The following is a 27,769-nucleotide window of genomic DNA, read 5'->3' as shown; positions in this document are numbered from 1 at the left end:
TCCGCCCCCGCCGCGCCCCTTCCGCGGGGCCGGCCCGCGCGGCCGCAGTTCTCGCGGGAGCTGGGAGCGGCCCGCCGGGCACCCGGGCGGTCTCGCGCCGCCGCCATTGTGTTGCGGGAGCGGCGCGAGCGGCGGCCCGGCCGTGACGGTGAGTACGGTGGGCCCGCGCGAGGCTCGGGCCGCGCCTGCTGCGGGGCCCCGCCCGCCCTGGCGGCCTCACGCTAGGCCGGGGAAACCATTTTGTGCCGTTCTGGGACCGGCCCATCCGCCCTTCTCTCCGCCATCGCCGTCAACGGCCGCTCGGCTCCGCGCCCGCTCTCGTAGCGAGGCTGTGTGACACCCTGTTCCTCTCCGCCCTCCTCGCGGCCTCTGCCCGGCCGTTGGGGCCGGATGCTGCCTGAGTAGCGGGATCGGGTGCGGCTGCGGGCCCCCGCCGGGCCCGAGCCGTGCGAGCCGCTTCCCGGGGCCTGGCCGGGGAGGTGAGGTGCCCTCGGCGGCTCTGCAGAGCACCTGCTGGCTGCGAGAACAGCCCAGCCTTCGGGCACCAGCCGCGGCAGCGTGGGCAACCATCGACATTTGTAAATATTCTTGCTCCTGAGAGATTCCTGAGAGGCTCCCGAGTTATTTGTCAATTTCAGTACATTGGAGGTTGAGGAAATAGCCGTAACGAAGAATTGCAGAGTCTGAGAGAAAGACTCGTGAGCCCTGTCTTGTTTGTCATAAAAACGTGATTGTGAGTAAGCTCCGAGGAAGACACGTGAGCATGCTTTCTCCCGAGGCTGCTCGGGAGAAAATCTTGTGAATAGTTTTATGTTAAACCACACAAAAACACATAGACATGAGAGCTCGAGTCTTAAGTAGAAGTGTCAGTGCATAGTTCCAAGCTAGAAGAATGAATTTAGGAGCAGGCAGTGAAGCTTATGCTTCCCTCTGATGAAGGGTACAAGATTGCTTAAAACTGGTAGTAATCATGGAAGCTGGCAAACGCTTTGCTTACTTGTAGACGTGATTACCTGAAATTGCTCCTCTATTTGCTCCTCGGTAGAGAGGGTCAAGGCAGAACATAAATATTTGCTCTCTGTGTTTTGTGAATCCCTTCTTGCGAAGGGGTATAAAAATGGACAGTTAAGGATAGTAACTGTTTTTGTCTTTCGAGGTTGTATTGCTTTCCCTCAAAGACCACTTGGATCTTTTATCGCCTCGCTTTCTCTATCCGTGGCTGTGTTAGGTCTAGTTCGTCTTTTACAATGCTGTTGGAGGGATGACAGATCAGAGAAGGCAGGACATTTGATCTGTGTGCTCAAAATAGACTGTGCAGCTCCACCTCCTTTGTCAAGTTGGTCATCTGTTTCTCAGGTATGACTAAAAAGTTTTATTTCAGAACGTGATTTCTGACCAAGTCTTGAGAGGTATTGCATATGTCCCTTATTTCAGGAGTCTAGAATTGTTTCAAATTTTTTTTATGAGGTTTTGATTGCTGAGTTGTGTAACATGGCTTAGGCTGGTGAAATATGTTGCTTTGATAAGAAGAGTGCTGCTTGTCCTGCTCTACATGTTCTCATTTTTCTGTTGTTGGGTATGAGCGCGAGTAGTGTTAAAATAATGGAGAAGCCAGAAGTGTGTTTTTACTGGTTGATGTGTTGAGGGTTCTCAGTGAAGGGCACATGAGGTGTGATATTTGAGTAAGGTGTTCGTTTGCTTTTTGGCAACAACAGGCTTTTTAATCAGTTCAGACTACAACCCAATTTTGGTTCCATGGTAATTGTTATTATTTCCTCAGAGAACAAATTTAAATATTTTTTGGTCTCACTAGCTTCTGTGTAAATTGAGGTATCTACTTTGTCATTACAGAATTTGCTACATGCATGGTAATTACCACTTGGGGTTTGTTGAATTCCTGTGTGTGTAAACAAAATATTTGAGGTTTTGAGTGTTTTTCTTGAGGAAAACCCTTAAGATGATGATACTGTGAAAGGGAACCATTCTCATTCTGAAATATTGTCTACAAGCTCAATATTCCCCTTGCAGACAAGTATTGTTGTGGCTTTAAAAATGTGGTTGGTTTTTTAGCATGAGACCATTGTATTGCTCTGTCCTGTGCTCTGTGACAGCTTAGCATGCTCACCTTATTTATAACCACCTCACTGTGTTACCATGATCAGCATAAGCCTTGTATGTGTTTTGTTTGTATTCAAGCCACCTATGAGGGCAGTTGCATCTCAGGCTTTCAAGGTACAGTGCCTAAAATGGTATTTGGAGAACTCTGGGGAAAAAACTCCAAAATCCAAAAGACATCTTACTGATGTTGATCACTAGAGGTGAAATGCCTAGATCTAGTTTTGTCTAGCCAGTAAATGGAGGTCATGGCTCCATTGACTTCAGCTGCATCTCTGTCCATCTGGGTAGGACTGTGAGGAAAGGCTGAAATAATTTGGGTTGTTTTGCCTGGAGAAGAGAAGCCTCTGGGGAAACCTCATTGCAGCCTTTCAGTACTTAAAAAGGGTCTGTAAAGAAAGATGGGGACAGACATTTAGTAGAGCCTGTTGTGATAGGACAAGGAGTAAATTTAAGGAAGGCATTTTTTATGATGAGCGTAGGGAACCATGGGCACAGAATGCCCAGAGAGGTGGTGGATGCTCTGTTCCTGGAAACATGCAAGGTCAGGTGGGATGGGACTCTGAGCCATCTGATGTTGTTGAAGATGTCCCTGCTTATTGCAGGGCGGTTGGACTAGATGGCCTTGAAATGTCCTTTCCAGTTCAAACTATTCTATGATTTCTCCTAGTTGGATTACAAATAAATTTTATAATCGATGGCCAGAAATTGAAGAGCTCTCGGGCAGCAGATTTTTAAAAATTATTCATCTTAACAACGTGCTTTATGTTACCAAATCCTTATTGAAAGGTAAAGGTAAAATCTGATTTCCTTGACCAGAATTTCTTTGCCTAGATCATAAAGCCTTTTATTCAGCATCTTTTCACTTCTGCATCAGATATGGCAGATGTCAAATGCCTATTCTTAAGTTACTCTGATTGATCTTTATAGCAGATCCTTCTCATTTGCTGGCTGAAGCAAAAAGACTGCAGAAAAAAAAGTAAGGTTGTATGCAGGAAATGAATCATAGTGTGTATACATAAACTGACACATTAAATTTTGCCTTTCCTATTGTGCTGCCTTAACTTGGTTTAAACACCTTTTTTGGGTATAGTTTCTGCAAGATTTCTTTACTTGTAGAAAGAAAATACTCTATAGATCCTGACACACTTGGATTGAAATCACAGCCTGTGCTAATTTACAAGATTAGGCTGATGAGTAACATTGTCTGTCCTCTTGGGGCTACCACTGAATGAGAAAATTAGTCTTGTGCCTATTTATGTGTGTCTGTAGAAGGAATTTGCTAATTTTGGACTCGATTTCATCTTCTGCAGGTAGTTGGCCCTGGTGTCGAGTCTTCCCCCCTGTGAATGCTGGGAATGCTCTTAATCTGTTCTGTGTGGTGGTGCATAAGCAATTTTATTAGTATTAGATGATTTATAATTTAGTCTTTGAAGTTGTCTTACACTTCGGTCTCCTCTGCTGACTCATCTGGACATTAATTCCTACTAATAGGAACTTCCATTCCTTCTAGAACCTTTGCATTTTCCGTGTGCATCCGTGTCTGACTTTTATCTATGCTACTTAATTCATCTGGTTCCACAGCTGTCTGAAACAAAGTGATTCAGAAACAGAATGATCCATAACAGAGGAGATAATGCCAGCACTCTTTGTCGAGTACTTAATAGTACAGAATTGGATCCATTATTCTATGTGTTTGTTCCTTGTATTTTATATCAGGGTAAAACACAGACAAACAGTGCTTTGAGTATCAGATCTCATCAAGAAATACGGCTGTTCATGTAGGCTATCCAGCCTACACTCCAGTCTATATTATTGTGATATTATTTTAGCTTTACAGTTTGCAGCTTTGATAGTTTACTTTTTTACACTCATTGAAACTTTATACAAGTACTAAAATTGTAGAGCGCATCATGGCAGATTACTCTGAAGGATAAATAAACTATCATTACAATTTGAGAATAAATATGATTGTTACGTTTTACTGAACTAATGTTCCACTTCAAGTGGCGTAGCTTAGATAATTAGGCTTGTAATCAATTTCTTGTAAACTTCCACAATTAACTGGTTTTTTTTGACCTCTGGACTGCTGCTTAGAACATTCATATTGATACAGACTTGCTTACCACCTGAGAATTGCTTAAATTGCTGAATGTTTACCAAAGGTTTTAAATGTGACCTGGGATGATGAGAAGTTGGGCAAGTGAGCATTTTAGATTCTTGACCAGATCTTGTTTACCTGGTGATGACTTTGGCAAACACGAATGGGTTATTGGTGTTGGAAGCGTGGTCTAGAAGCAGATGTCCTCTGTAATACAGGCCAGTAGCTCTTTTATACACAAAGGTAAACAGTCACTTAAACCTGGTATACTGTAGAGTCCTACTTGCAAGATTAAGCATTTTGGCTGCTTTGTGTTTTGGCTGCTCTTGTAAAGCTAGCTAACATGAACATGCATAAGAACAGTGGTTCAGGAAACTAACCTCAGCTATCCATACTGTTTGGTTGGTGGAGTTCTGTACAAACTAATTGGCTTTTACCAGGTAGAATATTTAATTCAGCGTGACTTGAGCAAAGATTGAAAGTCCTGAGTATGTGGACTCACCTTGAAACTGCAGCCAGATATGAAGTGTGTCAGGATTGATGTAGCAGCTTTTTGCAGAATGTGATACTGATGAGCATGACTGAATTGTGGGGAAAAAAATTGCTTTGTTGATGGATAGGGTTTTTTATTATCAGTATAGTTTACTCCTGTTCTCAAAAGGGTAGGCCAGAATTAGAAGTGGTTAAATAGACTGTACCACTTTGGCAAATCACCTTGTATCAGTGGGATTCTCTGCCATCTGTTTGAGATGTTATGTGTCATGCTATTCTTCATGTACCACAACATTGAGAATACTGCAGTTTCCTTAAATTTTTTCAAGAGCTAATGTTTGTGGTCTGCTTCTGTCTCTACTATCCTAAAGGAGAAAGAAACTAGCTGTCTTGAGTTTTAGGTAAACATTAAGTCAGAAACCATTTCAAGGGTAGGAATGAGTATAGGAGCACATCTCATGTGGAGAAGGCACCAGCATTTCTTTTGAAATGCCTAGAAAGAGCAAAGGGTAGATAAGCACTCAGCAAGTGAGAAGTCAGTTTATGAATACACTTGTGAGATAGCCTGTGCTCTTTTGCCTATGTTAGCTTCCATGGGAGCTGTCTTTGGAGAAGTTGAAGGCAGATAGACTGCAGATGTGTTTTTTCACAGGAGGGTGAAGTTTCACAATTTCAACCCTGAGGAATAAGTCTGAATATAATTTCTGCAAGTGTTGAGATGCACTTAGCAATTAGCAAAATGCTATTAGCAAAAATGTAATATATTAATTTGGGAAATCTGAGTAATCTGTTCTTGACTTATTTTGTGTTAATGCGAGTACTGTGTGGTTCTTAAGGGAGTACCTCTTACACTTATCATTGCAAGAATATATCGTAACAAAATAATAAAAGGGACTGTAGTTTTCTAATGAGGGATGGGAGGAGATGTAATGAAGAGGTTACAAAAACAAGGGTAAGAACTTGTTTCCCCATTTTGCTGATTCACTCAGACCAAAGCACTGTGTAAATATTTGTATGTGTTACTCATATTTATGTTACACCCAGAATGACCTGTGCCTATTTTGCATGAGTTCCCTGCTTCCATGAGAAAAAATGATCAGTATGTCCTTGTACAGGATACAAAGGATGGAGTCAAAACCCTCAAGAATTCCTCGCAGGATATCTGTTCAGGCTTCCAGCTCTCCTGTAGGATCTAGAACTGGAAACAGTTTATCTGGTGCATATAGTACAAGAGAATCTTCGTGGAGATTAGAATCTGGATACCAGGTAACGTATTTTTTTCCTTTTTATAAAGTACAAATAATTTTAAAAGTGTCTTTTTTAACCAAGAAAAGCCCCAAAACTTAGACAAAATTTCTAAAATGCAAGAATTTACTAACCAGGCCAGTGACAGTAATCAGTGAACTGGTAGTTCTAAATTTTCTGGTTTTACCTGCTCTTGTTTGTAGCTGCACCTTTAGAAATCAGCTGTTTAATGGATGAGAGGGCATTCTGATAATATGGATCTGTTTTCTGATGAGCCACTGCCATCTTAAACCTGGGTAAATATAGTTCTGTGTTGAGGAAGAGGTGAGGGTTTTGTTTGAACTTTGATGTGTGTAGGGCATTACACTTAATGTGTTGGTGCTGCAAAAAGTACCGGACTATGTTGTCAGTTAGCAAGGCTGTACCGTTCTGCAGCACCTCCTGTGTTTATATTTTGAAAAGGTAAGAAGAGGAGCTTTAGACTCTGTTGTGGTTTGACACCGGCCAAATGCCAGGCACCCACAACAGTTGCTCACTCACCCTCCCCTGCTGCAGCTGGCCAGAGGAGGGAAAAACTTAATGAAGGGTTCATGAGTTAAGGACTGTGAGAAAACACTCCAAGGGCAAGACAGGCTTAGCTTAAAGGTACAAAGTTAATTTATTACTAACAAAATCAGAGGAGGATAATGAGAAGTAAAATAATCCCTGAAAAACACCTTTTCTTCTCCCAGCTTTTCCCTCCTTCCCAATGACAGTGCATAGAGACGGGGCATGGGGATATTGGGCAGTTCCTCACCCGAGGTTTTCTTCCGCTTGGCTCAGGGTCTGGAGTCCTTCCCCTGTGAGGCGGTTGGGTCTCTCCCATGGGAGACAGTTCTCTGTGAACTTCTCCAGCGTGGGTCCATTCTCACCAGCAGCAGTCCTCCCAAAACTGCTGTGGTGCGGGTCACTTTTCCACAGGATGAAGTCTTCCAAGGACGGGCTGCTCCAGCCTGGGAGCTGGGGCCCTCTCTCTCCATCGGGTCTCCCACTGGATCACAGCCTTCTCCAGGAATTCACCTGCTCCAGTGTGAGCACCTCCCCCATGGGCTGCGGGTGGATCTCTGCATTCCCCGTGGACCCATGGGCTGCAGGGGCAGCAACCTGCTTCACCATGGTCTTCACCACAGCCTGCAGAGGAATCTTGGTTCTGGTGCACCTCCTCCCCCTCCTTCTCCACTGACCTTGGTGTCGCTGTGTTGTTGTCCCTCGCATCTTCTCACCTTCTACTCTTTTGTGGCTGAAATTAAAACTGCTTCCCTCCTTTTGTTTTGATATCTGAAATCTGGCATCACAAGAGGTGTTACCACCATCTCTAATTGGCCTAGCCTTGAACAGCAGCCCGTCCATCTTCAGAGCCATCAGGGATTTGCTCTGCCAAACATGGTGGAAGCTTCCAGCAGCTAATTACAGAAGCCACCTCTCTGGCCCCCAAGATTTTTGGCAGCTACCAAAAACCACACTGTGCAAAACCAACAGAGACTGACATTAGCCTGTCCTGTCAGTATCTTAGTACAGCTGGGCTTTCTGTGCACTACATGGGGCTGAAAAAAGTCCTTTTGCCATTTTGCAAGCAGCATTTTACACTAACCAGACTACTTTTGTGGGCAAGGGGAGCTGTGCTCAAGAGGAAGTATTCATGCTGTGCAGGTACTTGCAATTTGGGAGGGTGTTATGGGAAGCAGAGATAAAACTACTGTAGAAGTTATTTTTGACACTTGGAAGCAACAGATAGCAGTTTGGCTCAGTTATCTTAGTACTTTTTTTCTGCTCCTGCCAGCAGGTCTCACCTCTGTTTTGGGCCCAGAAATGTAACGTTTTGGTCTTTGAAATTGCAGAAACTTAACTCTGTGATTAAATGTTCATATTTTTTAAAAAAAATTGTTAGGAGTTTGGTCCCTGCTGGCAAGCTATCTGGGACATTGGATTATAGAACGCCTTTTTGAGAAACAGTTTTACAAGTATAGAACATTATTTTTAGCACAATTAAATGTGTGTGTATTACATTTTTGTTATCTTCAGCATGCATGTGCTTGTTATTATATAGGCTACAATATATAGGCTGAATGTGCAAGGGGCGGCAGTTGACAGTAATTTTTGCATTTTGGAGTCCTGCATGTTTTTCGCTGTCTCGCTGCTCAGCAAAAGCAAATTGAACAGTCTTACTCTTTTGTAGAGATATATGGACATAGTCCACACAGTGTACGTGTACTGAAAGCCATTGATCAGAATTCTGTCTTCAGCTGAACTGGTGCTGTTAAAAGATTTTGACACAATGTACCTTTCATTATTTCATTTATTACATGAACTGCAATGTGTTCACTGCACTGTGTATTCTTTCAACTATTTCCTGTTGAGCCAAGTGATTCTGAGCTGAGGAATGATCTCATAACACTTGCCAGTTAAAACAGCAGGGAGGATATTTGTATAGAAGATTATGTTGCATCCCTTTTTCCACTCCCACTTTGTGGAAGGTAGTCTGAGAACCCATTACACAAGACTGGTGCTCAGTGATAAAACTGTAGGAAGCTCTCTCTCTTGACTAACCTTTGGTATTTACAGAGCTGGAAGGAGCAAATTGCATTATTGCTTGCAGGTTAAGATTACAGAGACTGGAGCAAGAAAGTTTAAGTCCAGTCAGATAGGAATACAAAAGACAGGCGTTTTCACTTTGTTAATCCATTCAGAAACCTACCATAAAGTATTTATGATCTAGTTCAGTTACAAATAATTAAAAATTTGTCATTTAGAAGAAAAACTTGGACTATCAGTAATTCCTTAGGTATAAGGAGGACTTGGATTTTTAACAGAATTTCTATAGAGAGAACACTTGATTATAAGTTAACTTGAAAACTTCTGGGACAGATCAGTAAAATTTATATCTGATTTTGATTAGGGCTAACAAATAAGAAAGGTTTCTGTTGGGTTTGCTGTTTTGTTGTTGTTTTTTCCATGCACGTGTGGAATTCTTGTATATCATGCACTTTTGAGATCGATCTGGGTACTAGCCCCTGCTTATCTGAGGAGGCATAACGAAGAGGTTAATTGTAAACTAATCAGATGGATGGGATATAGTGTTGTTGCCAGGTAATTAAAATGGAAAAATCGAACTAGTGTCATAGTATGAGAAAAAAATTCCTATCATTTATGATACAACATAGTATAATAACATTTTATGACAAATGAATTGTAAGTTTATTTTTTTTCAGTAGAGGCAGAGAGTCAAGAGCAGTTTATAAAATTGTTTTGAATGTTTTCCTGATAATATTTTTCAGCTACTGAAAATAGACACCATAACCAGAATACCGTATGTGGGAATTTAATTGTTAAGTTCTGACAAGGGGTTTTAAATAGTCTTAAGCTGAAATGAAGGAAGAAAACAAGCTGAGAGTTTTGTATTGTTTTGGTTTGGCTTTGAATGCTATGTTGTTACTTTTAAGAAATGGTGACAGCAACTACTGTGTTTGTAGTACTCATAGTTCATAGAAAGAGAATGGACAAATAATCACTCAAAAATGCTGCTTAGCATTTTAACCAATAAAATGGTTACATTTCTGTTATTTCTATTAATTTTGCCAATCTCCATTATTATTCTATGGAGCAAATTAAATTACAGTCTCTTTACTCAATTATAATCTATTCATTGAAATTCAGTTTGTTTTATTGGCCGAAGAAGTGCTTTTGTTGTCATAGAGACCTTTTCTACACCTGTGGGGTTTTTTGCACAACACTTGAGAATTAGGCCCTTAATTCTGCCCTGTTGCTGCAGTACCCAAGTCAGGCCAATGCCTCTGAAGCCTTACATTTCAACTTTTTATTGTCCTAGTTCAAAACAGAGGACAGATGAAGGAGCTGCTATAAAGTACTTAAAAAAACCCAAATAACAAAACTTTCCTTTTGCCAGTGGTCCTCTCTAAGCTGTTTCATTTCTTGGCTATCCCTCAAGGTTTCTTATTAAATGTTCCCAGATTTGCTATTGCTTCCACTTCCCTGTGTTTTCAATACTCAGACCAGAGACTGAGTTATTTTTGAGTTACAAGATGCATATGATAATTATGTTGTTCTTCAGGAATCCAGTGTGTTGAATAGTTCCAGTAGAGACTGGAGAATTGGAGAAAGGGACGCCCGTGAAACTCCTTGGAAACTTACAGCGTCATCTCCAACTCGCTACTCAGGGACACTTGATCACCCTCATCCTGGAAGATTTTTGGGAAGCAGAAGCAGATTGGTGAGAACTGTTAATGTTTGATAATGGCGAAAAAATATTGAAACCCCAGGGTTTTACTAGTCTTCCCAATCTGAAAAGCTGCCAGCAGGGGCTCTTTGTAACATTTTTAGATAAGTAGATCTTACTAATTCAAGATGGAGCAAAAGCTAGAAGGTAGCAGTGTTTAAAAACATTCAGAGGATGAAAATAGTGATGTATATTAGTTTTACTAAGAGTTAAGAAATACATTTAAAGTCAGTAGCTCTGTAAAAGTCCATTAAAAAAAAAAAAAGGAGGGGGGGTGATTAGAGTCTCAGACATGTTTTAGTCCTGTGGATGGCAAAGTTCATATTAGTTATACTTGTTCCCTCAGGTATTTCCATAGGGAGTGTTTCTTGGATGGTACTAGCTTTGTGAGTCAACACGAAGTTCATGGGTTTGGAGACCTGCTTTAGGAAATGTAATTGTGAGGTGTAGTTCATAGTCAGATTGTTCTTACTTACAAGCAAAAGAATGGTTATCTGAGATTCAAGACTCAGGCCCTGAGAATTTGTCTTAACTGGGTTCCTGAATGTGCCTTGGTGACTCCAGGAATAAAGTAGTTTGCTTGTGGCATGCTTATGCATTGTAGAGTGAAAGTAAAACACTTTAAAGTGTGGTAGAAAATATTAAGATAGGAAAAGCAGAGAACTGTGAACAAGTTTGGCGGGATGATAGTGAAATAAAAATTCTACTCGCTTTCAAAGGGAAAGATGTTTGGGCTCGCATCATTAAAGAGGTATTGGTTTTCTTAGGTGAATTGAAGGTGAAGACGCTGAGATATTGGAGGGTGAGGAGGGAGGAACTAGTGTGCACATGTTGGCCTTCAGGGGAGGTCATGGTAGATGTCTACCTGTAGTTTAAATGCAAATGGAATCTGTGCTTCTAAGTAGTCTGCATATCTAGTTAAATTAGTGCTATGGTTTTCAAGGTGAAAACCAGTTTTTCCCCCATTAAGGTTAATTATTCTCTTACAGTAAATTCTAATGCAAGTTGAACCTTGCAGAAGACACTCTGAAAATTCCATATATCAAGTAGTAAAAATAAGTGATATGTTAAATAGAAGATTAATAAGGGAAAATAATCTGGCTTTGTACTTGATTTCTGAATGTTGGCTTGTTTCCCTGGTTTTTTATGATGAGATGAGGGAAATACTTAAGAGACTTCTTAGTGTGAAAGAGTAAGAAGTTGTGGCTTAAACTTAGTAAAAACCATAACTAAGCAGAAATAAACCATAGATACAACGTACTCTAATTTGGTTGATCTTTTAAAGGATCTTGGTTGTGGATAGTTTCTGGGAAGACTAACAGCTCAATTCAGCTTTTTGATTGAGCTTAACTTTTTTAATATGAAAAAAATAAACCTGAAGTATTTAAAATAGAAAATGAATGCCTTAACTGTAAGTAACCAGGTAAACAGCTTTGTAAGCTATTCCAAACATTTTTTTTCTAGGTTCTATAGTGCTAGTTTTTGAAAACTGTTTTATTTCGGTACTGTACACTGCAAAAATTGCTTTGTACCTGTTCTTTACTCTGAAATCCTTCAATTGTGCATGAGCTCATTGTAATCAAAATATACTTGTTTCAAACAATTTTCCTGAAGCTCACTCCTTAGCTAATTATGTTTTAGGTTGATAAAAAATAAGTTGGATTAGTTTAACTGTTAAACAAAATAATGTAGCTCTTCAGTTTTGGCCATTTCTGGTCAGCAAAATACAGATCCCCCTGGGGATCTGTAAAGCTGTATTTGATTGTGTTTATAGCATCTTACAGGCCAGGAATAGAATTTTTTCCCTCTTTTTGCAACAATTTTTTGTTGTAAGCCACATCCATCTGGAAAGGAAATAAAATGTTGAATGTTATAGAAACTGACTTTTGTTGGTAGGACTGTATTGAGTTAACCTAGAAATACTAATCAAGAGCACAAGCATAATTCCTATTTTATTTTTAAAGAAAAGGTTTTGTATCTAAAGTTATTCTTTCCACTGTTTGTGAGTTTTACATTATGTACACTTTTGTGCAGTATAAGTGCATCTGATGTACTATGTAATTTATTTTTTAATGTTATTTCAGTCTACATCTTCCTCTCATTTCACATCTGGGTGTTATGGTGAATCTGAGAGAACTCAGGGAGCATATCCAAGACTGCATAGCCAGCAGCAAGATAGTGATTCAAAGAGACCTAAACTATCTTGTACATCTACCTCTTCTGTGAGAAGTAATGGCTTGGCTGCCTTTTCAGGTGAGAGGTTGATTGCTTGAACTGAGTTACATCAAAATTCTCTGAGCAAGATCAGGTTTTACCAAGTTTTAAAAGACTTGTTTCAAATATTTTGCTTATATCTTTCTTAATTAATGAAAATTTATGCCTGTCTGAAGAGCATGTTCACAATGATAACAGTGTCCAAAGTTCTGAGTATGCTGTTTACATGGTCTTTTGAAAGTCCAGTTGTACTAATTTCAGAATCATTACCTGTACCTATTCCATTTGTGGTCAAGCTGAACTTCATGGCTCAAGCACACCTTCATTGGCTAAGATTTCAAGAAAAGAATGAGTGCAGCTGCTCTTATTTCATGAGTCAAATGGTGTTGATACATCACTGTGTGCCAGGGACAGCAGAAAGGAAATCTTTACCATACTTAGCAATATGTTCAAGCACAGTGTCATGACTGGTTAGAGCACTGTTGTTAGGGGTCAGGGAAGAAAGCATTCCTTTTTTAGCAGGGCCTGCACTCATTCTCTAGATCCTGGCTAAAGAAACATTCTACACAAAGAGCTTAAGAGCTCTTTCAGGAAAACCTGAGGTTTTCAATGAAGCTGTGGGTAAGTTCGTGAAACTTGGATAGACAGAATTTATGCAATATGCCAGCAGAATTCTAAAGCTCAGGAAGTAATGGTCAAAACCTTACACTGAAAATATTTCTAAACCATTTTGATACAGATTATTAAATTAATTCAGATTACCCTTGTGAGTGTGGATTAATGGGGTTTTTAACAACCCCTTATGGAATTGCGTAGACATCCAAACAAAAATTAATAAATTCTTGTTCAAACATCAGTATTATTGATACTTTCTTACTCTGCTAATAAAAGGACAACCATTAACATTTCTCATTATGGTGTAGGACTGTTTATCTTTCCATTTCTACATTGGCTGGTTGTCACACTGCTGACCAATGAGTGCTTAAATTTACTTTTCTAAGGTAGCAATGAAGTGATATCAAGGTGAGTTTTTCAGAGCCATTGAAGAAGACTATTTTTGAACTAGAGTTTTGTCCCCAGCTGATGTATATACAGCTTGCTATGCAGTTGTTGGAGCTGTTAACAAAAAACAAGATCCATTTTTACGCTGAAGCGTTTTGCTCTGTAATATGAACAAGGACAGTGCTAGTCATTTTTCTTAAAGTTGGGTCTAAACTGCATTTAAGCTTCATCAGTTGTTTTTGTGAGAAATGAAATTTCATTTAAGTAGTGTCAAGTAGAATGGCAGCAGTTGCTAAGTCTCAAGCTGCTGTTTTGCTATAATGTGAAATCTTTTTAAAAACTGACTACCATTAGGAAGCAAGATGCTACTTCTCTTCCTCTTCTGTCCTGTAAGAGTGTTAATGGGTCTGACTCTTCCCAAAAGTATTACTACTTTTTGTTTGATGTAGCTCTCAGAGCCAACTTTCTGCAAGATGAAGTAAGTGCCTGAATCAGCAGAGTGCACTTAGTTTTATGTTGGCAGCTGGGTTCTTGGTCAGCCTAGTGGTAATGTTAAACTTGCCCTTGATACGAATAACGAAAATGTCTGTGTAAGTGCCAGTTTTAATGGATTTTTAGATGATTACAAAAACAGGGGATTTATTTACTTTTTCTTTCTAGATTCCTCATGGAGATGTAGTAGGATTCCTAGATCTTCATCAGTAATGCTTGGCTCCCTTGGAACTGAGCTGGTGAGAGAGCGAACACAGTTAGAAAGAAGAACAGATATGTCTGTTAATAACCTGGTGGATCCCAGCTATGGAAACAGTGACTTTTCACCTTCAACATGTATGTTTTGTGTAACTGAAAGCTCATAAACCTGCAGTTTGTATGGCTTTTAGTTTCTTAACACGTTCATAGGATCACAGAATGATTTGGTTTGGAAGGCACCTTTTGTTCCACCTCCTGCCATGGGCAGGGACACATTCCACTATCCCAATGTGTTTCAAGCCTCATCCAATGTGGCCTTGAACACTTCCAGGGATGGAGCATCCAAAACTTCACTGGGCATGTTCTTTTAATACTTTATTCAAAACACGAACACAAAATAGATTTTAAAGTATCCTTTTAAATAAAGTTGGTTGGCCACTTTCCATGCATTGACCAAACCATCGAAGGATATATGAATGGTCGAGCTTGTAGATGCATTGTGGTGTTGATGGTTGCCACTGTAACTCTGTGATTACTCAGTAAAGCTCATTTCTTATTTGTCTTAAAATCTCTTTGTATTTAGGTATGGGAAGAGAAATAATGTTGATTTGATCCAGGAAAGTTTTTTCTTAAAGGTGCATATTATATCTTTTTATTTGGGTTCTCAAATGGTTATTAGGGAAAACTGCTAGACCACTAAAAATAAAAATGAATAAACACACACTTCACATGAGGTGAGAGGTTTGTCTCATGGCAATTGTTAGGACTATTAAGGACTTCAGCACTGTAATTTTCACTTTCTGTTCAGAGTGCTGTGACCTTCTAGAGCTGTCTCTGGGGAAGCTCACCATTAGTCTTGGTCTGCAACCTTTTGCAGAAGCATTAGTTGTATTTTGTAATGCAGAAGTTAAAGAAAAATGCCACGTTTCTAAGTATAGAAGGTAAGCAGAAAAGATAAAAACTACTTTCAGAATTTGTCCTGGAGTCTTGCCTTGAGAGAGCAGTATATTTTAATGTCATCACACTCCTAGCACTTTCTACTAAGTGGACAGTTCAGCTACTCTACCTGGTAAAGCCTAATGGGAGAAGTGGACTGGGGAGCAGCCTTGCTTTGCACCGTCTATGCTGCTGTTAAGTGCTATTAAAAAACTCCCAGCTGTGTTCCCCGATGTGTAATCAAAAGCATATAGTAGATGATTAGCATCTGTGCAGATGTTTTGTTAGCTGTAATCTGCCTGATAGATGAAGCTCATCTTCAGCAGTAAATTGTGATTGCAATGCAGAACCCATTAAAAGAAAGTCACCAAAACTGTAAAGATGAAAGTTTTTAAATTGAGACTACATAGAGAGCTTCTGTTTCCTACCTTTATCTATCCATGCTTGTTTCTTCTTCCCCCTTTTCCCACCCCCACAACCACCCAGTGCAGCCGTTTGAGGAAGGAGACTAGCCACCTCAGCTGCTTCATGTGAACTACGATTCATCTACAGTGGAATTCTTCTCAGTGTGTTGAGATACTCAGACAGCATTTACAGAAGATGTGCTTGTTAGAATGATAGAATGGTTTGGGTTGGAAGGGACCTTTAAAGTCTCCTGGTCCAATCCCCCTGCAGTGAGCTGGGACATCTTCATTTAGGACAGGTTGCCTAGAGCCCTGTTGAACCTAACTTTGAATGTTTCCTGATGTGTTTGTGCACATCATCATAGTATTTTCCTCTGCTTTTCTGCAACAGATCTTCAAGACAGGCCTGCCTCTTCATATGCAGAGGGAGCAAGACCAAAAGAGAACTCATTAAGCACTTTGAGGCTGAATGCACCCATGAACCGCCAGTTGCCTTCTGATCATCAGCCATCTTTTTTCAACAGAGACTCTAACGTGAGCTCTTCAAGATCCGGCTATTCTTCAAGACAAAGGAGAAATGAATTGGAATCTCCCCAGAGGAGTGTGCAGCCAGCATTTTCTCTTACTGCCATTAGAGATGAAACCCCTTCCTCAAGTGGTTCTGAAAGGATTTTATCTTCTCAGAGGTCATTGAATGAGTCTGCAGCTGACAGTGAAGGGAGGCGCACAACCAGACAGCTGCTGTCTCGTTTAGCATCTAGTATGTCATCTACATTTTTCTCTCGAAGGTCTAGCCAAGACCCATTGCATACAAGATCGTTAGTCCCTGAAGAGTCAACAGTGGTCCCAAGAGTTCAAGCTACTGCTCTGTCAAGTAGTAATGGAGCTGCAGCTCCAGAGGTTCCTGGACTTCAGTCATCCGAAGCTTCTCAGGGGTTCAGTTTTCTTGGACGAAGATGGGGTTTGTCAGGAGTTTCACAGAATCGCAACTCTGATTCTGATGGGGAAAGTTACAGACCAGACACTGAAAGTAGGAGCACAGGATCCTGGTTGTCGTCCTCTTTGAGGAACAGATGTACACCTCTCTTTTCCAGAAGAAGAAGAGAAGGAAGAGATGAATCTGCAAGGATCTCTACCCCTGATACCACTGCTAGATCACAACATGTCTTTAGAAGGAGAGAGTCAGGTGAGGAGACCTCTCTTGAAGCATCAGATAGCCCTCCTCGGGCTTCTGTTAGCAGACCAACGCCTGCAGTATCTGTTATTTCTACAGCTACTGCCTCCCCACCGGATTCAGCCCCCAGTGGAAGAAGTTCGGGAATTCTGCCTGCTTCTCTCTTTCGCTTTGCAGTGCCTCCAACATTAGGAAGCAGTCTGTCTGACAATCTTATGATAACTGTAGATATTATTCCCTCTGGCTGGAATCAGTCTGATGGACAAGAAAGTGGCAAGTCTAAAATACCACCTTCAAGAGATCCGGAAAGACTCCAGAAAATTAAAGAAAGGTAAGTTAGTATGTTATTTTGCAACAGTAAAATGTACCTGTTTTAACCTGAGAGGGCTTTCTGCAACCATGATTTCAAAAGAAAACTTTCCTTTAGAGGAGGTGGCACCTCAGTTGTATTCTCACTTTTGTGTTTAAAGAAACTTGTTTTAGTTCTCATGGGTTTGATAACAGTTTGATAAGTGGAATTCTCATTATAAAAAGTCCTACATGAAGTGTCACAGCATTTGTTGGTATTCCATCCTATTCAGCCTGCTTTTAGAAGATTCTGAAGATGAAGAGGGTGACTTATGCAGAATCTGTCAGATGTCCTCTGCAAGTTCTGACAACCTTTTAATAGAGCCATGCAAATGCACTGGAAGTCTGCAGTATGTTCACCAGGAGTGCATGAAAAAATGGCTGCAGTCGAAGATAAATTCAGGTAAAGCAAACTCTAGACCAAGGTAGACTTCCAGTTATACAGGGAGGCTTATCGGAAGGGTTGCACTTACTGGGGTATTTAGTTGAAAAGCGAGCAGTGAGGACAAACAGTAGTGTGGCACTTCTAGGCTTTTTGAGTTCTGTGCAGCTTCTCATGTGAGTAGTTCCAAGAACTGTATTTCTTGTTTAGAGAACTGCATTTTTTGGGGTTGTCTACTAAGATGTTGGACGAAAGATAACATTGCACAAGTGTTGCTTTAGAATTACTCTGCCACTTCAGTGGTACCACTTTGGGTGGCATTTGTTCCCCACCCTTTCTTATGGAAATGGTTGTGCATTTTTTCAAGACTTCTATAGCTGAGCTAACTGTTAGCAGTGATAGGAATTTGAAAATCCAGAAATTATTTTGAATTGTAACTAAAGTATGTTGATTTTTTTTGTTAAAGATACTAACTCCTGTTCAAGGCACTTTAAAAATGCTTGTTCAAAAATTACTTAAAAGTGCATATTTAATTCTTTAAGAAACACTTCAGATATTGCATGCTGTAGAAGTATTTTTGTAACAGAATGATTGACTGGTTTGTATCTGTTATCTGCAGCATTCTTAAAAGTAGGTGGCTTGATAGAAGACCTGAAATACTTTATACCAAAGGAAGGTGCTAGTATCTAATTTCTTTACTCAGCACCAGAGGATACACCTCAATGAAGGGATTTTTTTAGAACCCTCAGCCTGTAGGAGAAAATTAATTTGAATTATTTAGCTATATATGAAGACATAAGTTCACTATGAACTTGCTTTGTTCATCTTATTGCTTATGGAGGAAGTTTTAAAATCTGTTTTAAAACTGGTACTTAAGAAAAAAATCTTACTTAACAATAACTTTGTTCTGGTATATTTATTCTTACTTTTGTGTGTATTTTGATTACACGGTAAAATTCAGAAAGCCCAAGAAGCGATTTTATGCCGTACTTGCAGGAAGAGGCATATTAATGCCCAGAGTGAATGTGAGGAAAATAGGTGCAGCTGGATGGAGAATAAACATTCTACAGTGTTTAAATTTTGACAGTAGCAGATGTCACTACATGGTTATTAGAGGTTTGCTTTTCTTCTAACCTTGCTCTGCAAAGTAAAGTCAAAAATTACGTAGAGTTTTTAATGTTTATGTGAGTGTGTTGTATGTTGTAGATTGTTGAAACTTGACACTGAGTCTTCCCCTTGCCCACCACCCCACCAGGTTCTTCTTTGGAAGCAGTGACAACTTGTGAATTGTGCAAAGAGAAGTTGCATCTCAATCTGGAAGACTTTGACATTCATGAACTTTATAGGGCACATGCAAATGAACAAGTTAGTATATTTTACCTTATTTGGTAAGTGTTGTTTTAGTGCTGGGAGGGCAGTCTTTAGAGAAGCCAAATGCATCTCCATTTCAGAAGGACTGTTATGCATATAAAGTAATGTTAATGTGGAACAGATTTTTCTCCTCAATATTCCAACTACCACTACCTTCCTGCTACGCTTCCTACAGCTGAGCTTTCAGTAAGTGTAATATATCTCTTTCCTTAGTTGCATATCTGTCATCCAGCTTTGTAATCCAGTGTCTCTGCCACATAGGTGCAGTGTGAATTCTAGCATGATTTGATTGAATTTCACAGTAAGTCAGGCGTTGTTGTCGCTTTTAGCTGTGTTTGAACACAGTTTAGCAGTGTTTTAAACATACAATTACAAATTTCTTTTGTTTCATTAGAGTGGTAGAAACTAATGTCTGTTCTAGCAGTTTCTAACTGCGCCTTCAAATAATTTCCTAACTTCAAAATAATCAAAGGCCCATTGGTATTACTCTTGTTATTTAAAATTGAATATCTTAGACATACTGGAATGTGTAGTATTTAAAAAAGAGTAAATAACAAACTGGTCTTTTTAATGAACTTTATTCAGAGGGTTTTTTCCTATTCTCTGGGTTGTAATCTGATGATATATGAAGACTAATGCTATTAGCCTACCTCAAATGTTTAAAGAAAATACCAAGTTGTAAGAATCTGTGCCAAGTGACATCAATTCTGGGGCAAAACATCAGCCTCTAATTTTTTTACTATTAAAAGTAAGTTCTTACCCTAGTACTCGAATTCCTATCAATTGGGGAGGTCTCTGAAAAGTCTTTCTTGGGAGTGCTAATCATCTTGTTTTAGTGCTAGTGCTTATTGGTTGTTGTCACTGCTGTCACTGCACTTTAATACAAATAAGAACTTGGAATTTTTTTCCTAAAGAATTGACTAAATTATCTCTTCAGCAGTAGCGTTTTAGAAGTTTTTCTCTTAGCAGGTAAAGGAATTTCGCAAATATTTGTAACATCATAACATTCTTAAAATATTTTCCTTTTTTTGGCTTTCTCTAAGGCCTTGGGACCACAGAGAAGAAACCAGCAATACTGGTTTTATTTCCCTAAGTGATATAATACTCTGATTTGCACATTCTTTCCTCTGAACTAATCAGGTGGACAGGGATTTAACTTGTAGAACTCTATTTATCTTCAAGGATAACATGTTAGATTTGGGGTGGTTGGGAAGGACCAGAAGTATAAATAGCTTTTCAGCAACTTGAATTTTTTTAGTATTATATTTTCCTAATTGTTTTGGAACAACTAGAGATAAATCTGTAATGATTTCATTAAAATCTAATTGTTGTTCTACTTGAATCATATATGCAGATATATTACTGACATTCTGAATGTTTCTTTTGATCTCCTTTAAGGCAGACTATGAATTTATCAGCTCTGGTCTCTACCTTGTAGTGTTGTTACACTTATGTGAGCAGCGCTTTTCTGATATGTTAGGAACTGCAAATGAGGCCAGCACACGTGTCAGAGTAAGTATGCAGTGATTTTCTGGCAGGAATTACTCATACAGAGAACTTGGAAGCAGATTGGTACCTCGAGTGGCCTAGGAGCTAGATACTCAAGAAACACACTTTTAAAAGAAATTTAGGTTTAAAATGGGCTGTGCTTGTCGGTGTGCCGTGTTTAAATGGAAACTGAAAGTACTACATAATCACGGGTACTCTGCTACAGAATACTTTCTGTCAAGGTTGTTGGTAATTCCTTAGTTTGCACACAGTTAGCACACGGCATACAGTTAGCATACATGTTGTCATGATTATTGTGAATTTATGCAGAACTGGACGTTTACCCTCTCTCTGTGCCAAACATGCATTTAAGAATGTTGGACTACTTGATTTGTTTTAATTTTTCTCATTATGCAAGTCTGTATTGCAAAGGTCTAGAACTTGTGCTTGTCTAGTGCACCAGACTCTAGTGCTTGTCTGCCAGAGTACACCTAAATGTGTACTTGAATATTAACATTCTGAACAGCCTATGGCTGTAGTGTGAGTTCTCTGGCATTAGTCCAAACTCTTTATTACTTGCATTTGACTGCATTCTCGTCACTTGAAAGGTCTGGCTTAGGGATGTGTTCCAGTAAGAGATCAGCAATACAGAGTTCTTTCTGCACAGTGATTCACTCGTAAATCCAGTTTGCTACATGTTTATTTGATACTAGATGATTAATCAGTGCTCTTAGTCAACTGAGCTCCTGAAAAGCTGGTTATTTTTAGGGTTTTTTTTCTTACATACAAAGGAGTGACAGTATTAACCTTTTCCAGTGCATATGGGAATGGTTGACTGTTAGCAGGTAGTAGATCTTTGGGAGAGGCAGGACTGTGCTCTACCTGTCTCTTAATGTATTAGAGCAGTGCTCCTCTTTTCTGTACAGATCCAGTGTAGAGCTTGTATTCTGTGCTCCAGTTTCTGTGCTGCAGTGTGTAGAGATAGAAAAGACACGTGATATAATTATAGTCAGCATCCAGCACAGATTGTTAGCTTGAGTGTATTGCAGAAGATGTTTTTACTGGTTTCCCATCAAAGGAGGCATTACATACTTCTGTGTGTGACACTGCATTTTAAACCAGTGAGAGCACCAATGCTAGTATTTTATATCAAGCATATGAGTAAGCCGTGGAAACTCTTTTTATCTGCAGTGTCTCAGTATCTGGGCTTTTACTGAAGCAGTGATGCAGATTTGGCAGTGACAAAAGAAAAGCACTTGGCTGAGACTTTTTAATCGTAGGAATTTTGGCTTTGGGTTCTGATACCACGTGTTTCTCACATCAAACCACCACCGTTGTCTAATAGTAATCATGCTCTTAGGATTTTAATTATAAACAAGAACTTAAGTGTGTTTACGCATTTTTCCTGAACCACATTCATTCACAGGGTCCTGTTTTGTCATATTAGTCGTGAATTAAATTAAATGGATTTAACTAATGCAAGTCCTTACTGTGATTGTTTTTCTGCATCACAGTTTCTAAGAATGGTTTTCATTAAACTGACACTTGTTTATGTTTGCTGCTTTCAAAATCCATGTGTTCTACAGACTGTAGAACATGAAGATGATGTCACAGGTTGCTACCACAAACATTTTGCAGCTGAAATAACTGTGCAATAGCAATTTGAAGTCTAGTGTGTGGGGATTTATGTTAAATTTTGCATTGTTTTTTTAAGTTGGGCAAATGGGTTAGGTAACCAAGATCTGTCATGAAGCTTTGGTATGTAAAAAGTGAAGAAAAATTTGCTAACTTGTTGCAAATTTCTGCAGATAACTTTGCAACTTTTAAACTACTTTCTCTCTGCCTTGTTTCTAGTTTATTAACCTTGCAAGAACTCTTCAGGCACATATGGAAGATATTGAAAGTAGGTGCTTCCCCTCTTTTCCTCCCCTCCCATTAGATCAATTCAAAGCTAATGAGTACAATCCTCCTTGCCAAGATTCATAATACTGAACATAATTACTGAAAATCTTACTCAGCAGTGCTTTTTCCATCATCAGTAGAATTATTCTGAGGGGGAACCAATTTTAATTCTCTATTATTAACTTCCCAACAGGCACAGAGTTGTTTAGACCGCTGAAGTGTAATCTGCAATTGATAAAAAAATTCCTTAGTAGTTACAGTTTGGTTATTGTAGTTCTGGTAATTCATAATTACAGGGTAAATGGTGACCTTCAGGTTGCTGCCTTTTACAAGAGAAATTAGGAAAGAAAGTAGTACGAAAGAAATGTTTAGAATTGAATTTCACTGCATTTAAATTAGACACTTGTATTGCCAGTTTGCTTCCCTTTCTTTTTTCTTGCCCTGTTCTCCCCTTTGTTTTTGCCATTCACACACACTTTTTGGTTGTGTCGGTTCCTTGATCAGATCTATCAGACCTCTTGAATGAAGTCTAAAGGTTGCCAATTTTGGCAAACCAAAGGATTAGCCTACTTTTCATCTAATGGCTTTTTTTTAGTGTGTTTAAATTCAAAACTATATGCTGATACATCTAAATTTCTGGTAAATACACCCTGGATCTATTTCTGAGCATGTTGAATAGGCAGTAGAAGGGTAGTTGGTCTACCCTTTTTTCCCCAGTGTGCTTGTGTCTGTCAACTGCATATGGGTTTTCAGTACACAGGATGCATTTGGAGTACTATAAAGACAGGGAGTGTGTGTATGTGACAGAGGGAGTTCTGGTTCAAGGTGATTATTTCTGCATTCAGAGCAGTCAAAAGTGGACTTGAGTTATGAATTCATTCCCAAGTTATGTGCTTTCGTACTGAAGGAAAAATTAATGAATGTCATTTAACTCCTTAGTTCAATCTATATTTGATTCAGCCTTTAACTTGCAGGTGAGGAATACTGAGTTCTAGATTTGTTATTGATGCACTTCAGTTACATTTCTCTTCTAAGAACTGAAGAAGCAAGGAATCAGACTTATCTTCTTTCTGTGTTCAGGGATGAAACAAGTTACTCCAGTATAAATACTTTCTTGCCTGCAGACCTTGCTTAAGAGGACACATTAAATTCATGTTACAGAGAAGCTAACATTTCACAAACCTAATGTAAATGTGTGTATGGACTTTTCTGCCATAGTTGACAAGTGTGTATTTGTCTTTTGACTCACCGTGCAACAACAAAATGCTGTGCATATGTGGGTTTTGTGTTCATCTTGCATATGCTGAAAGGACAGGAGTGGAGAGAGGAGCTTCTTCCAAGTAGGCCCAGGTTGCATTAAGCTATATATATATATATATATATATATATATATATATATATATATAAATATATTTTAAAAAATAAAAAAATATATATATATCATGTATGAGTCTGTTTAGACTGCTGGATCATTCTAGGTATTTTAGTATCCAAATTGTTAACTTAGTATTAACTTAACTGTCATGGATTGAGTATATCCTCCTCTGACTACTGCTGGAATTAGCCACGCTAAGCACTACGTAAAAGTTGAATCTCTGGCGTAATTAAGTTTTCTTCCTCTTATTTTGAGGAAGGAGAGTAGGAGGACACAGCGTATTGTATGTTCTGTTGAGTTTTGTTTTGAAAATGATGCATTTTTAGGACATGAGATGCATTTAAGAATTAAGTTATGTGATTACTCAAGGTTTGGGTGGGTATTGCAGTCTGCTATTATATATAATAAAATCACCTTTATTTCCTCTACTCATCCTGAAGTGCTTTAATTTCACGCATTTTTGTCAAGGCTTCTGATGACACTGTGTTGTTCCAACAGCTTCTGAAGATGACTCTGAAGACTGATGCTGGTAGAACTTTCATACTGCAAGAAACAAACAGAATTGCTACAGAAATGCTGAACTGGCAAGAACAACATCAACATGCATTTGTTTTATTTCTCTCCTTAGTAAAATGTGCATTGAATATTACTGTAGTTTTTGAAGCATTGTTGAATTCAAAATCAACTGCTGCACAGTGGAGCTCAGTAGACTTGAGAACTACTCAGCATGTGTGCGGATTAGATACATAGAAAGCAACTTCCCTTTTTAAATTATGAGGATGTTGTGCTTTGTTTTGGAAGACATCAGATTCTGAATATTTAAGGAAGCTCTATCTCCCTTTGTGTTTCCTTCTCACTGTAGTCAGACTTCTGGTTTTATCTTACCGAGTTTTGCTCCTGTACTGGCAGTAAGTGGTTATAGGGGGTTTCAGGGGGAGGGTGGGGATGCCCGTGTACTTTAATAGGTTTTGTTTGGGTGTTCTTAAATGCCTCTTTTGCTGCATCATATAACTGATTGCTTCCATTGTTAATGAATGAACAGGAGGATAAGCAAGATACTGCAGAGATTGTTTGGGTTTAGGCTTATTTGAAGATTATTATTTAACTCAAAAAGCAATAAGAACTTGCGGTGGTCTTTTAATACTTGGTGATGGCTTTTTTATGTACCAGTTTGGAAATCTGAGATTATATTTGATATCATGTGGCTGTTCCATTATGGAATATCGCAGGTGTAAACTCTTGCATTTCAGCATTCCTGGCAGATATGCAACTTGACAAAGACCTCTGGTTGTTTAGTTTAATCAGACTTTTTTTAGATCCCACCTTCACTGTTCAAAGCACCAGTTATCAGTGTGTTTTCTAGTGTTGTCACTTCTTTATAAATAAAGACAAAAGAGGTATGCATCTCTACTGGTATTGTCCATTTCATTTAAATGTGGATATCTACCAGAACTTACACTTGAAAACATAGAAAGCTGGAGTCTGTGGGATATCTTCACCAATGTTTCTAAATTCTTACCCAGATATTTAAGATTGTTCTGGCCATTTTGGATTGAAATGCTTTCTATAAATGGTGGCACAATAAATTCTTATACATGTATTGGAAGTATTGGCATTGTATGTCCTACAGATATGTGTTAGTTTTGTAATTACCTCAGTAACAATGTATCAGCAAAGAGTGCAGTATGTTGAAATGCCATGAGTTTAGTTTATTGTTGCAATATGTAAAACTAACTTGTGCAGATGAAAGGATGTGCCTTACCAGCTGAAATGGAACTCGTGATTTGTAGAGTTAACCTTGCTAGCATTACATGCGTTGGCTTGTCATCTGTAAGACTTGAAAGAAAATGGAATGCTAAGGAAATGGCATATTTCTATGCCCATTCTGGTAACTTTAGGCATTCGGTGCCAACACTTACAAGTATTATTCAGTAATTAGTCAAAATACAGCTCCAGGACATTCATCTGAAAAGTGAAGGTCCAGGCATATGTGAAGATGTTTCTAACTCATTTTTGAAGAAGGTGAATTGAAGTTTATAATAAATGTTCAATCCTTGCTGAGTTAGATGGTACCGCTTAATAAAATGTCATACAGTGAAGCAGTCAGTATTTTATATGCACTTAATACATTTAGGGTTACAAGCATCGGTTCTGATACCCTAATAAATTGATGACTTGAAGGATATTTAAAAAAAAAATTTCCTCAGTCTTTGTTACAAACACCATTCCACGAAGGTGAGCAATGTAAGGAGCTCCACGTACAAATGCTGTTGAAGTGATACATGTGTTCGATGTTCTACAGCCTTGTCGAGTTTCATTGCAAATGGAAGAGTGACATGGGTGAATGCACAGTGGAATTGGTGAAGAGCAGAGGGTCTGAATGCACCAGTAGGGAAGAATGGTGCCACAAGACTCAACTGCCTTCTCAGAGGAGAGCTGCCTTGCAGCCCTGATGCCCCACAGCTTTAGGTGGGTAGAGCCTGGCAGCAGCCAGATTAGTTGTCTTTGTAGCTGTGCTGTGAGATCTCTGTCCATGGGCGCACTAGCTTGCAAGCTCTTGTGGGTCCATGCAAGCGGATTTTTGTTAGCACACCGCACGTGCGTCCATGCAGGTGTCGGTGCAAACATGCATTTTGTCTTGTCCGCACATGCACGTGCCCTGTTTGTTCCCAGGGTTTCAATACATAAGGAATAACTGTGGCTTGTTGCTGGTTCTAGCAGTTCATAGGCATACCTGATCCCCAGTGGTGGGCCCAGATCTCCCTGAGGAGGCCAATGATGACAGATCCACGTGTGGATGGGAACAAGCTGCAGAATTGAGTGCCTCATCCCATCCTGGGGCCAGTTAAGAGCTGAGGTTGTCAGGATGCAAAGGTGTTCAGTGCCACCGTGAGTATTTAGGGCTGTGGCTCCTGCAGAGCTCCTTGGTGCTCTGCTGGATGTGCTCCAGGACGTCCATCCTGAGCTCCTGTGGTGGGGCTGAGAAGGAGAGCGTATTTTTCCACGTTACAATTCTGACTTCTGCTACTGTGTGTGCAGTAGCCTTTTGTTCTGTGCCACCCTCGCCTGCCAGGTTGTTTGCACTGCATTGACCTGCCTTGTTTAAAACGTCCCCCTTGTGCATTGCTGCGCTCCTCCCAAAGCTAAGCACGGGCTGAGCTCTTCTGCTCGTTAACACTGCAACCAAGGAGGCTGCACATGTGCAGCGCAGAGGATCCCACCCGTGAACACGAACTCTGCAGTGCCGTGCATGCGCGATTTAAAAGCAGTGACAAAACTACTCAAACATAAAAACACCCAGCAAAACTGCGTGCACAGAAGCGGCAGGACTCAAAAAAGCAAAGGGATGAGCGACCGCCGGAGCGCGGCATACGCACAGCACAGCTGCTGCGCATGCGCGCCAGCGGGGAAACCGCTCGTGGGGCTGCTCGCTGTCTCCACCTGCTGGCTGACAGGAGGCGCTGCAGCCCCCCGGGAGAAGCGGCACGCGCGCCGGGCCCGATGGGGCTGGCTCGGGAGAGCTGCGCACGCGCAGTGCCCCGCGACCGCCGCGCACGCGCCGCGGCTTCCTCCGCTCTGTGGTGCCGCCGCCTCGTGCTGTAACCACCGTCCCGTACCGCAGCCAGGCCCTCGCACCTTCCCCCTGTGCCGCCGCCTCGTGCTGTAACCACCGTCCCGTACCGCAGCCAGGCCCTCGCACCTTCCCCCTGTGCCGCCGCCTCGTGCTGTAACCACCGTCCCGTACCGCAGCCAGGCCCTCGCACCTTCCCCCTGTGCCGCCGCCTCGTGCTGTAACCACCGTCCCGTACCGCAGCCAGGCCCTCGCACCTTCCCCGGGCGCTGCCGCCTCGTGCTGTAACCACCGTCCCGTACCGCAGCCAGGCCCTCGCACCTTTCCCGGGTGCCTCCGCCTCGTGCTGTAACCACCGTCCCGTACCGCAGCCAGGCCCTCGCACCTTCCCCCTGTGCCGCCGCCTCGTGCTGTAACCACCGTCCCGTACCGCAGCCAGGCCCTCGCACCTTCCCCGGGCGCTGCCGCCTCGTGCTGTAACCACCGTCCCGTACCGCAGCCAGGCCCTCGCACCTTGCCCGGGTGCCGCCTTGTGCTTGTCCTGCCCTTGTGGGGCCACAGTGCCCAGAGTGCAAATTGCACAGCTGTGGCGCTGCTGCCGCCAGGCATTTGTAGTCTCCTGTTGCTTCTGGGGCCTGAATTGCTTCCAGGCAGCAAGGATTGTTCCCAAATGTCATCCCCTGGCT

General features: G+C 40.6%; 1 protein-coding gene across 7 annotated transcripts; it reads left to right on the top strand.

The window, feature by feature from the left end:
• MARCHF7 (membrane associated ring-CH-type finger 7) lies at positions 1-24,922 on the top strand. 7 transcript variants are annotated; one of them, XM_038142595.1, is made up of 11 exons: positions 81-148; positions 1,229-1,356; positions 5,824-5,974; positions 10,062-10,220; positions 12,311-12,479; positions 14,103-14,270; positions 15,864-16,977; positions 17,228-17,397; positions 18,632-18,741; positions 20,146-20,259; positions 24,011-24,922. In XM_038142595.1, the coding sequence occupies exons 3-11, from the start codon at positions 5,834-5,836 to the stop codon at positions 24,260-24,262; spliced, it is 2,397 nt and encodes a 798-aa protein (XP_037998523.1). In that variant the 5' UTR covers positions 81-148; positions 1,229-1,356; positions 5,824-5,833; the 3' UTR covers positions 24,263-24,922. The 7 variants fall into 7 exon arrangements, with proteins under 7 accessions (XP_037998522.1, XP_037998523.1, XP_037998526.1 ...); XM_038142594.1 differs by lacking the exon at positions 1,229-1,356 and having other exon boundaries at positions 1-148; XM_038142598.1 differs by lacking the exons at positions 81-148; positions 1,229-1,356 and having other exon boundaries at positions 5,809-5,974; positions 15,864-16,658; positions 16,824-16,977.
• Positions 24,923-27,769: the final 2,847 nt, after the last annotated feature.

Source organism: Motacilla alba, chromosome 7, assembly GCF_015832195.1.
Source record: "Motacilla alba alba isolate MOTALB_02 chromosome 7, Motacilla_alba_V1.0_pri, whole genome shotgun sequence".
Lineage (NCBI taxonomy): Eukaryota > Metazoa > Chordata > Aves > Passeriformes > Motacillidae > Motacilla > Motacilla alba.
Note: the sequence above shows the minus strand (reverse complement) of the source record. Positions and strands in the feature narration are given on the sequence as shown.

Bases quoted from the DNA above. Each gene is read 5' to 3' on its own strand.
- MARCHF7 (XM_038142593.1), top strand. From the start codon at position 5,810: ATGTCCTTGTACAGGATACAAAGGATGGAGTCAAAACCCTCAAGAATT. The intron at 10,221-12,310 runs GTGAGAACTGTT...ATGTTATTTCAG, and splicing joins TGGGAAGCAGAAGCAGATTG to TCTACATCTTCCTCTCATTT. The intron at 14,271-15,863 runs GTATGTTTTGTG...TTTCTGCAACAG, and splicing joins TGACTTTTCACCTTCAACAT to ATCTTCAAGACAGGCCTGCC.